Raw genomic sequence first — 12,368 nt, 5'->3', positions numbered from 1 at the left:
CAATTCCCATGCTGAGCTCCAGGCTATCGCACCAGGTAAACAAGGAGTTCCACTACATACGAGACTCAGTTCCCATGGTGTGCTTCAGGCTATCACACCAGGTAAACAAGGAGTTCCAGTACATAAGAGACTCAGTTCCCATGGTGTGCTTCAGGCTATCACACCAGGTAAACAAGGAGTTCCAGTACATAAGAGACTCAGTTCCCATGCTGAGCTCCAGGCTATCACACCAGGTAAACAAGGAGTTCCACTACATACGAGACTCAGTTCCCATGCTGAGCTCCAGGCTATCACACCAGGTAAACAAGGAGTTCCAGTACATAAGAGACTCAGTTCCCATGGTGTGCTTCAGGCTATCACACCAGGTAAACAAGGAGTTCCAGTACATAAGAGACTCAGTTCCCATGGTGTGCTTCAGGCTATCACACCAGGTAAACAAGGAGTTCCAGTACATAAGAGACTCAGTTCCCATGCTGAGCTCCAGGCTATCACACCAGGTAAACAAGGAGTTCCAGTACATAAGAGACTCAGTTCCCATGGTGTGCTTCAGGCTATCACACCAGGTAAACAAGGAGTTCCAGTACATAAGAGACTCAGTACCCATGCTGAGCTCCAGGCTATCACACCAGGTAAACAAGGAGTTCCAGTACATAAGAGACTCAGTTCCCATGGTGTGCTTCAGGCTCTAACAGCAGGTAAATAAGGAGTTCCACTACATACGAGACTCAGTTCCCATGGTGTGCTTCAGGCTCTAACACCAGGTAAACAAGGAGTTCCACTACATACGAGACTCAGTTCCCATGCTGTGCTTCAGGCTCTAACACCAGGTAAACAAGGAGTTCCACTACATACGAGACTCAGTTCCCATGGTGTGCTTCAGGCTCTAACACCAGGTAAATAAGGAGTTCCACTACATAACAAACGCACTAACCATGCTGAGATCCAGTGTGTTTGACAGGCCAGGACCGATTGAGTTTCAAAAATTTAGCGACTCTGATGACAACCATTGTTGAAACAAATGCTTTTGTTTGCCTCCATATATTCAGTCATGGATGACTTTGTACAAAAGTCCTAGAACAAAGAAAGAATGCACTTGATATATACTTGTTCTTGTGGTGCAATGGTGGTCCATGCTTTTATTTTTAGTAAAAACTCTGTATCTTTCCTTTCAGGACAAGCGTTCAGTGGAGAGTGTGTGTCTGTGTTTTGCCCGGCTGGTAGACAACTTCCAGAATGACCGGCGTGTGCTGAAGGAGATAGCTGTACAAGGCCTCCTCACATACATTCAACAACTGGTGAGTGAACCATGACCACACGGGTATCGGTGGTGAGTGACCATACTGCTTAGTTGGAAGGTAGGGGTGATAATTGACCCGTGGCCACACTAGTTGGTTGGAGGGTGGGGCAGGAGGATGAAGGGTTATGGTGCATTTATGTATTTTATCAACAAATATTTGGGCCAATACAAATTCATTGGTAGATTTTCATACAAATTTTTGTTTAAATGAGGGCGGAGGATTAAATTTCTTATTTTTTTTTATTTGATGAATTTTTCACTGTTGAATATGTGATCATGCTCTTTCTTATTGCATAAGGGACTATAAACATGAGTTTCTATAAGAACCAAAAACACCATCCTAACAATTCTTCTTTTTACTTGTAAGTGTTGACATCCACAACCTGGTATGAATAAACGCTGTGTTCCTGGACAGTACATGACTGATACGCAGATACAGACCCCAGTTCAACATTTTTATTTAAGGTTAATAAAATTTAAGGAGCAGCAGAAAAAAGGGGGTTGGTAGGGGATGAAAATCTAGCAATTGATTTAATAGTCACCTTACATACTGCTGATGTTAAGTACTCTGTAAACTATTGAATGAATTTTATTGTTTGGTTGTTGATGTGTGTTTTTTATAATAACCTATGTTATCTGTTATGGTTGTGTTACAGTTGGTGGTGAGCCCCCCGGTGATCAGTACCGGCACGTTCGTCATGGTGATCCGGATGTTGGCCATCATGTGTGGCAACTGCCCTGATCTCGCCGTTGTCCTGCTCAGGCAGAGTAAGTGGTCACAGTTTTCTTGTGTATGATTTCTGTACAATAATTCAATGTTAAACATAATAATATAATATTAATATTATACTATTATACTGCTCAGACAGAGACAGCATTCACTGGATTTTTGCATCTTAATAGTTTTTGTACCAGAACAGTTAACAAGAAATCTTTAAACAGTTATAAATAGAGTTAATTAAAAGTAAAAGGTCCATCATCAATCAGCATCTTCTATTGCTGTGCTTGATTGTTGCATTATTTTGTGGGAACTAACTACATGGACAATGGACCTTGTCATTGAATCAATGTGACCATTGGCTTCCTCTAACTCAGTTATGATGTTTTGCTGTTTAATCACAGTAAACATTATAAAATAAATTGACAAATTTTGCCATTAATAACATGCTGTTCCATGTCTGTACAGAGGTAGCAGACACCCTGTGTTACTTGCTGGTGGGCACTTCAGAGGAGGCATCCAAACAAATAGAGCTGGTGTCCCGCACTCCACAGGAGCTGTACGAGATCGTCTGTCTCATTGGGTATGTTCAGTCGGTCTCATTGTCAGGGATGCCAATTTTCCAGTTTTCATTTGGTTTCTCATTTTGGCCACAACAATTTAAAAATAAAATTGTTGCCTTTTATCTGATCTATGCCAAAATTGATTTTTTTTATTTATAACTTGATAGGAATTCTCCTATTTTGTACTGCCTAATTTCCCTTTTTTCCCAATTTTGAGTTACCCTTTTTTCCCAATTTTGAGTTACCCTTTTTTCCCAATTTTGCATTGGAATCACTCTTTGGCCATTTGGGCAGGTTCATATTGAATGCAGATGTTCAATAAGTGCTGTTCAGTCAGTGAAATTAGACTTTTGGATGAACAAGCCCAAATTGTTTTACTATTGTTTAGCATCAGATTTTTGATCAAGCCCTGCTATACAAAATTCTGAATTTGCAGGCTTGTGTTAATTTCGACCACTAGTTGTTCAGTAAGTGTGGGTTATTGAAATAATAATATGATGAAAATAAATGAATGAGATCTGAATCAGTGCAGATAGTTTAATTTAAATTCAAATACATTTGCATAATATATGCTTAAAACAGGAAGATGTCTATAATTAACAATTGCATCTATTCGCATACATCAGTCAATGAATGTTGAAATTTAACAGTAAGGATATATATCTTATAACGTAGCTATGTCTATACTAGGTGATTCCCTGAATTAAATGTGTATTGGATAGAAATTAACAGGGCCTCACTTCAGACTAGTCATGAAAGCAGCAGCATTTTAATAGTGGCATTTAATGGAAATGTTTGAGACGTTTCACAGACCAGTGAAAGTAGTACTGCAGAGTTAACACGCCCAAAGTTAACAGTTCACACACCCGATATCAAATGATACCAGACACTTGTGGACAACATTGTTCGAAATTAGCACAAGCCCGTAAGCCCTGGACTTGTAAAATGCTTTCCATCTTGCTCAAATTCTGGGTTTTATACAACAGGGCTTGTTCAAAAATGTAATTCCAAGCAGAAGTATAATTCGGGCTTGTTCATCCAAAAAACTAATTTGGATAACAGGGACAATAGAAATATATCGAGAATTGATTATGTTCAATTCTTTGATGTATATTGTTGTTGCGATGCATTTATGTGGTTAGTCAGAGAGCCACGAAACTGTCTTCTTAAATTGAACAGGGAGTTACTGCCAGTGTTGCCAGGAGACGGTATATTCTCTATTGACGCCCTGATGCGCAAGGGCTCCCTGACAAGCGTGGACGCTGTGTGCTGGCAGTGGAAGGATGACCGAAACCTCTGGCATAACTACTCCCCCATCGACAGTAAGATTATAGAGGTATGTAATGTCTGGTGTAACTTCTCCCCCATCGACAGTAAGATCATAAAGGTATATAATGTCTGCTGTAACTTCTCACCCATCGACAGTAAGATCATAGAGGTATGTGGACACATGTTCTGGCATAGTATGTTGTCTGTAAGACCATGCCAAATTGATAGATATGTAAAGCATCAACGGATGATAATTTTCTGCCTTCAGAATGAATAAGAAGTATTTACCTTATTTTCTAGAGTTCATAAAAGTATTTACCTTATTTTTTAGAGTTCAATGTTTTAGACTTGTAGACATGCAAATGTATATTATTTATTGTGCGCCTATCATGAGCATTTTAAAAATTGAATCAAATTGGTATGCACTGATTGGGGTAAGTATTCCTGGTATTTTGTGAATAAGATCCTTATGCCATGCAATATAGATTTTTTTTCACCCCAAACAATAAATGTAGGTTGTATAAATTCAAATAATCTTTTACCAATTTTTTTTTAAATTAACCAAAAGGCAAAAGATATTTTGTTTAAAACCTCTAGTCTTCCTTGTGATAGGCTGCTCACCAGTCAGGCGAGGATGAAGTGAGCCTGTCCACGTTTGGCCGGGCATACACACTAGACTTCAACACAATGCAACAAATCAACGAAGACACCGGAACAGCCCGGGCAGTTCAACGTAAAACCAACCAGGCAGCCAACACAGCACAGGGTGGAGGTAGGAGTAGTTGGATTGTTGGTGGGTGGGGGGAAAATGGGGGGGGGGAATCATATTGGGGCATCAACCTGAACAATCTTGAATGATATCATATGGTTTGCCTAAAGTAAAAACAATTGTAATTATGTGTCCCCCATTCATAGTGAGACTTATTGTTTTTGCCCTGTATGTCACACTGTGTTTCTGCTCAATATATATAGAATGCTTTGACCCAGGAACTTCATACTTTGTATGCAGGTTGGTCATTACTATAGATGACCCCTATAGATTTTGAGATTAGTAGGTCAAAGTTGAAAAAACAGTTTCAGCTCAATAACTAAAAATACTTGGGCTCATGTCCATCATAGATTATTTCTCAGCTAGAACCACACAATGAGGGGACAAGCACTTTTTCACAGAAGCAATCTCTAGTTTTAATTTTGTGTACCGCTGTGTTGTATATTTCTGTCCAAGTTTAACCGAAGTCATCTTTTAACCACCAAGTATCATACAAATATATGTGTGTGTGTTTTTAGGTTCAGCATCCGAGACAGACCTGGAGCGCTGTGACTCTCGGGCCGAGGTTTTACGAGAGGACTCGGAACTTGCCTCTGCCTTCATTAAAACACTGTTTGCTGTACTCTATGAGGTGTACAGCTCCTCGGTATGTATTATATACTAATTATTTGTTAGTTTGTTTGCCTTCTTTTGAAATGTAAGGTACTTTGCATCTCTTTAGGTAGGTTGTTTGTGGTCTGATTGGAATAGCCTGGGCATTGTCAATATTGTCACGTTCACTTTGTTTCGTTTCAAAACTTCCAAATAAAACATGTTGTCAGAGACAATATATACATGTATAAAATGTTTAACAGTGCCTATAACTCCACTGAAAAAAACAATTGTTCCAAAGAAAATGCTTAACAATTTCCATGTATCTTGTGTTACAGGCTGGGCCGACGGTGCGCCACAAGTGTCTACAAACCCTGCTGCGGATGATCTTCTTCAGCAGTAACGATCTCCTCCAAGACGTACTCAAATCTCAACCTGTCTCTAGGTCAGCGTTAAAGATGCACTCTTACTCCCATATAAGATTTACCACTATTAATAATATTGTTCTAATATTCCAAAAAGGATGAATAAATGTCGAAAACAATGGTTCTTATGAAGGATACTGAGCTTAATTTGAAAGAAATGCGCATAAAACATGGTATTTTTACCTTATGTAACTATAATAGATCACAGTAAATCTTTTAGCATTCACCAATCATTTAATATTTTTAAGCTTTCTGCTATTAAATATACGGTTACAATCTTGTTATCAGTGATTAATATTTCCCTTAAATTCATTATTTAGTAAGTAGTTAAAGGTTTATCACTCAAACTTGATGTTTGTTATACATGTGTATATACTGATTTTGAATAAGAGTGACACTTTAACACACATTCACATGACCTATATCACACTCAATAGTTCTATATTGACCATTTTTTGAGAATTGTTCCAAAAAAGGTAACAGAAGGATCTAAAAAAAGATTTTTCCCATTTCCTTCTCATAAATTTAATTTCCTTTACTTTTCTATACTCTTGCTATTAAAAATACAAGTACATACTTTCAAATTGAAATATATATAAATGAAAAGCCATTTAAAAAAATATCAATTAGAATAAAAATTCAGTTGCATCTGTAATACTTCTACTGTTGTAACTGTCGGCTGGTCGATTCATGCTTATTCCCCTATGAAGGCTTTCTTTCTTTCTTTCTTTCTTTGCTCTTAAAAACTGTTGGTTATACATGTAGGTTATGTTTGCAAATGAAAGCCTAGCAGGTTTTAGATTTTATTTGACTGGTCAAGCTAAAATGGCTTGATTCTGTGAGTTCTGATTTGTTGAGAAACAATAGCTACATATATGCCTGATACCAGGCATGAATAAGTGTGGACTAAGATTGATTCATCATACAGAGATTATAAAGATTAAGACTGATTCTGAAATTAGGATCGACAGCTTTCAATTTCAGACTACTGAATTTTATTTAGTTTTTTTTTGGTTTGACATTCACATTAAAAATTGTTAGAAGTACCTTGATATGGACATAAATGGCTTAGAAAAAAATCACACAGGAGTCTAACCCAGCTTTAAGTCCGAATCTTCATAATCATACTATAATTTCAGGATTAAGATTTTCAGTATGTTACCATCCTTACATCTTATTTTTCAGTCACATAGCTGCAATGATGGCGTCCCAGGATCTGAAGGTCGTGGTCGGGGGAATACAGATGGCGGAAGTTCTCATGCAAAAACTGCCAAACATATTCAATGTCTTCTTCCATCGGGAAGGTAGGGGCTTTTTGTGGCTGGGCTACAATATTTAAAGATGCACTCTTTATACTCCAGAATAAGATGTACAACAATTAATACCATTTTTTGTAATTTACCGAAAAGGATGAATAACTTTAGAAATCAATGGTTTGTTTTAAGCTATTTAATATACAGTTACAATCTTGTTATCAGTAATTAATATTTTCCATAAATGCATTATTTAGTAAGTAGTTAAAGTTGTATCACTCAAAATTTATGTTTGTTATAGATGTGAATGTATTGATTTTAGATTATTACGAGTGTCACTTAATTATAAGTAAAGTCTTTTGGATGAGCTGTGTACAGAATTGTGATAGGATGTAATCTTCAGACTTCTAGGGATATTGTATCTATTTTAAATTGTTTATACATGTTGGCACTGAAATTTAGTCCAACCACTTTAGCAAATATCTTTAATTGTTGAAGTAAGTCTGTTGATCATTTAAGAACAGAACAGATTTTTATTCACGTAAACTGCATAGTTTCTTGTGACAAATAAATACATTAAAACAAATCCAATTATAAGACATAAGGTAATAGCACGTAGGATGGATCTTATAAGGGATAAATAAGTTTCACAATGTAAAGGATATAAAGCATGTTCACTTTACAAATATAATTTAATGAGAATAGTGGTATAAATCTAAGATACAATATTTCATTGATTTAAATATACTGAACGTGCCTTTGAAGCACGGTATGAACTCCATATCCACAGGTGCTTTCTTCTGATACACATCACAATACATCTCAGATCTCAGTGTAAACCCCCATTGTTATCTGTGCAACATCACAATACATCTCAGATCTCAGTGTAAACCCCCATTGTTATCTGTGCAGGTGTGATGCATCAAATGAAGAAACTAAGTGAGATGGATCCCCAGGCCGTGACCCCTGTGAAGCCCCCTCAACCCCAGCCCTCACCTGTAGGGGCTGGCTCCCTGCTCAGTGTTACTTCAAGGTAAACTCCGGATGTTTACTTGAAAAGGGATATTTCGAAAAACGGCTCAATGAGCTAATGTTTCTTGTTAGCATATACCTGACTTTAAATAAAGATTCTTGGATCTTGTATCTAGGGGCCATATGCTTAAATAAATTTATTGAGCTTTTCAAGAGCTTTCAGCTCTGTGCAGGCTATATAAAAGTACTAAATAAAAAAAGAAACAGTTTGCGATAAACTGCTAAAAATCCAAGGTCACTAAGCTGTTTAAGGTACAAAATCATTGAGATTTTAACAAAATTCTATAATTGTTCCTATCTTTCCCCCAGTGATACAACATGCAGTGCAGGGTCTGCTGAGACAGACCAGCGAGAGAGTGACTCCACCCACAGTGTGAGTGACTCTGGCGGCAACCACGCCTCACAACAAGCCCTTGACGACAGGGATCATGGTGCTACACAGATGTGAGTAAATACAGGGGTGTTCTTGACCTCATACATAGAAATGTATTGACATTGCTGTATTATTTTCCATAGAGATAAATTGAATTGGATTTTTGCAATGGTCATTATGACATCATTGTATATTTTATTGTTGCACACTGCATGGACTAGCACACTTAGTGGATTTGCAGAATTGTGTTTAAAAAGCATTTATATGTTTAATTGCTCAATGTTCAGCTTATAGAGAAAGAAAAAATGAAATTTAAAATTCACATTTTAAACTGTCCAAAACGCTTGTTTGCCAGAGATGAAAAATCTTGATAGCAGTTTGTAAATTTCTCATTCCCTTTTGCAGGAGACTTAGTGATGTATTAAAACGAAAGAAGCCCCCTAAGCGACCAGCGCGTAAAGGAAGTAAGAATGAGGAAAGTCCGGAGACGAGTGTGAAGTCGTCAAGCAATCGTAGTAGGGGACGTCTCAACTCTAAGGAGAAGGGAAGTAGTGGGTCATCGTCCAAAATGTCTTTCTTGCCCAGTCTCAACCCGCGCAGCTGGGGTAAGCTGGGTGGGTCGTCATCATCATCATCTACAGATCGACCACTACTGTCCAAGGTGAGAGATGTACAGGAAAACAATTCAAGTTTGCTAGGTTAAGGGAATTACCAGGGCTTGACAATTTAATGAAAATGTATTGCATGTTAGATGTTTTAATATTTTCTTGTCGCATCTCATCAGCTATGCCCAGTTATGTTTAAAAGATATGACATAACTTGTTGTTTGCCATGTGTTAGAGTTTTTGAAATGGTTAAATGTATTCTTACTGAATTCAATACATCAGAGATACTGAGAGATTTTGTTTGTGTGTAAATATATGGAACACACCTAACCTTGTGTGTTCTAGTATTCGGTTGTGAAGCAGGCGCCACCTGCTGGCCCGAACAATAAGGACAAGATCAAGATCTGGATCAAACAGCAAGGTACGGAGGCTTCATATATGCTTTAATTGTAAATATGAAAACTATGTGATATAAAATGCTTAAATAATTCACATCAGTGCAACTGGTTGATAACTTTGTTTCCATTTTCATGAAGTAACAGAATGATATTGAGGACCAGGGTTATCCAATGATATTTTACGTTTTTTTTACGTAATATTACAGAATAAGATGTACAACAATTAATACCATTCTTTTAATATACCGAAAAGGATGAATAACTTTCAAAATCAATAGTTCTTATGAAGGATACCGTGTTTAATTTGAAAAGATGTTGCAGAAAACAGTATTTCTACCTTATGAGATGATGTTGATGACTGTAAAACTTTTAGGACCCACCGGTCATTTAATATTTGTGCGTTTTCAGCTATTAGATATACAGTAACAATCTTGTTATCAGTAATTAATATTTTCCATAAATGCATTATTTAGTTCGTAGTTAAAGGTTTATCACTCAAAATTTATGTTTGTTATAGATGTGAATGTATCGATTTTAAATTTTAAATTGATTTTGATTACAAGTGTCACTTTAATTATAAGTAATTATAAGTTTTGTTTATTGAATTTGATATGATCAATATTGTATAGATGTGTTGAATCAAGCATCCCAGGGGGAATTTCATTCCCAGGACAGAACAGTTACAATAATCCTGCACTGTAAAACATCTCTCCTAGCTACCAAATAACGCCTAGTACAATTCCTGATAAAATAGATCGTTGGCGTATGCTTTAATGGTATTCCACTTGGACGCATAAATTAAAAACAATTATGAATACTGTTCAGAAAAACTGGGTGTGTAAGCTTATTTATACTCGCACTCGGGCCTTGCCCATTCGGTGAGTGCTCCATTAAGATTGTTAGTCTTTTAAGGTTTTTGCAGCATAGTGCACAGACAGAATGTAACCCTGGTTAGAGCTACCCTGGTTCTTTAACGTGCACCAGTGTATAGCACTGTCACACGGAACCCCCATTTTAACATCCCTCCCGGAAGACGATTAGTATTTTTTAGTGATGCGAAGGGGAATTGAACTTGCGACCCCTGGATTGATAGTCAAGTGTGTTACCACTAGATCACAGATCTGCCACGTTCAAAAAAACTTGTTCCATGTACCGAATAAATTGCTCATATACTGGCTATACAGTGTTCTGTTGCAGATGTATAAATAGAATTTAAAACCTGTTGCTTATAAGCCTTATATATGTCTTTTATTGCAGCCATTCGGTTCCTGGAGCAGTACTTTAGTGAGGAAACGAAGCCTGGTTCCACTTCAGCCCTGTCTACCCTCAACAGGCTGTGTGCAGCCACTGACAGTCTCACATTAGAGGTAAGCCTGGTTCCCATTCAGCCCTAAAAACTTTCTCAAAGACAAGATCAATGCTGCCAGGTCTGAGCTGTGTGTCAGGCACCTCTAAATATGTGTTGGCATTGTAGACAAAGTATGAAGGAGGTCCTTCTATTTGTAGCAACATGCAAAAAATTAGGATTTTCCTGACCTCATAATTTGCCTCAAAATAGGCCTGAAAGTATCCTAAAAAAGGAGTTAAATAACTCTAACTCAGATGGCCACATCCCATTCCTTTATTCCCCATTTGGGCAATGCCCTCTAATCCCAATGGCAACCTTTGGCACCCAGACCACCAGCTTAAATTTCAGGATTGTGAATCTGGCTTTGTTTTCTGTCTTTGAAGCCAAACCTGGTTTCGGCACTTGCCCCGTCTACCACTGACAGTCACACTATAAAGATAGACGTATGTCGGCTGTGTTACTTAGAGCTAAAAAGTAGGGTGCTGCAGCCTGTCCTTTTTTAGTTGCATCTTTCTGTCCTCATGTAAACCAGCAGATGCACCCTTAGCCCCCCCCCATATATATACTATTTAGATATTTAAATAATTGCCTTCCCCCTGTGGTTAAATGTTTTACTGGATGATTCAACAGTTAATATAGTTTATTTCAAATACATTATGCACTATATTCCCATGTGTACACAAGCAGTAAAACATATATGTATGTTATATTTCATTTATGTATACTTATGATTTGTTTTGAATGAATGTGTCAATACATAATATAGTGTATTACTAGTTATATATATCTAATTATAACCACCTTTTACCTACATTAGGATGACTGTGGTCTGGAATCGTTGACGGAGATATCTGTGATAATGCGCGACAGTGATGTGTCCCCGTTCGAGGTGATCCACAGTGGGCTCGTCAACAAACTCCTCCTCTATCTGACCACCATGGAGGGGGCGGTCCCGCGAGACGTCCGCATTAGACGCTTCCTACATGTCTTCCTTAACTGCCCGGTAAAACGTTACATGAAGTTTAATTTTAACAAACCTGAAATGAAAATCTCCGTTTTCTATATGGTGATAGATTTTCTACAGTTGTGAGAATTATAGTTTAATATTTGGAGCATAGCTTTACACGTGACTTGGCTTTAATTGTAAGACCTACCTGGAATAGACTTTCTCAACAAATACTTAAGATATATATACTAAAGATATAACAATTTTGCACATGATCTGCAGGTATTTCAGATTGCGTTGCCATGCAGCACTTTTTCCTGTTGGATTGTATACTTCACTGATTTAATCATAATTCTTCTCTAAATCACTATATCAATTGGTATTTGATTCCTTTGTCAGTACCCAGACATTGTGTACATGAAGGAATGAAGGCCCCAGACTTCGGGGAGCCATGCAGCATGCTGCCTTTTGGTACAGTTGGCCCGTATCTCACTATTTAATCTCCTCTTACAGTCCCCAGACATTGTGTACATGAAGGAAGTGAAGGCCCCAGATTTTGGGGAGCCATGCAGCATGCTGCCATTGGTACAGAAGCTGATGGCGTGTCTCCACCAGCTGGAGCAGTTCCAGGTCAAGGTCCATGACCTCCCTGGGGGGTCAGCCACCTCGGGCCGGGGCTCCAACGCCCTCAAGTTTTTCAACACTCATCAGTTGAAGGTATGCCGTGTTACTTTTGTTCGTTTGCAACTTTTGATGGTTGTATTATTTGTGCAATGAAATC

The 12,368-nt window shown here is 37.8% G+C and overlaps 1 protein-coding gene across 4 annotated transcripts in view; it reads left to right on the top strand.

The window, feature by feature from the left end:
• The window catches only part of LOC128242712 (E3 ubiquitin-protein ligase TRIP12-like), a 45,899-nt gene that overhangs the window by 15,646 nt on the left and 17,885 nt on the right, over positions 1–12,368 (top strand). For all 4 annotated transcript variants that reach the window (XR_008262678.1, XM_052959969.1, XM_052959970.1 and 1 more), the window contains exons 12-26: positions 1,173–1,295; positions 1,954–2,065; positions 2,484–2,598; positions 3,758–3,914; positions 4,460–4,619; positions 5,135–5,262; positions 5,546–5,652; positions 6,818–6,936; positions 7,798–7,918; positions 8,227–8,361; positions 8,696–8,951; positions 9,241–9,316; positions 10,551–10,660; positions 11,459–11,644; positions 12,101–12,304. Coding sequence is in view for 3 of the 4 variants with exons in the window: in XM_052959969.1 (XP_052815929.1) it covers positions 1,173–1,295; positions 1,954–2,065; positions 2,484–2,598; positions 3,758–3,914; positions 4,460–4,619; positions 5,135–5,262; positions 5,546–5,652; positions 6,818–6,936; positions 7,798–7,918; positions 8,227–8,361; positions 8,696–8,951; positions 9,241–9,316; positions 10,551–10,660; positions 11,459–11,644; positions 12,101–12,304 (2,109 nt within the window). In the remaining variant the exon portion in view is untranslated. The remainder of the gene's footprint in view (positions 1–1,172; positions 1,296–1,953; positions 2,066–2,483; positions 2,599–3,757; positions 3,915–4,459; positions 4,620–5,134; positions 5,263–5,545; positions 5,653–6,817; positions 6,937–7,797; positions 7,919–8,226; positions 8,362–8,695; positions 8,952–9,240; positions 9,317–10,550; positions 10,661–11,458; positions 11,645–12,100; positions 12,305–12,368) is intronic.

Source organism: Mya arenaria, chromosome 8, assembly GCF_026914265.1.
Source record: "Mya arenaria isolate MELC-2E11 chromosome 8, ASM2691426v1".
NCBI lineage: Eukaryota > Metazoa > Mollusca > Bivalvia > Myida > Myidae > Mya > Mya arenaria.
The sequence above is the reverse complement of the archived record's forward strand: the minus strand, read 5'-3'. Positions and strand labels throughout refer to the sequence as shown.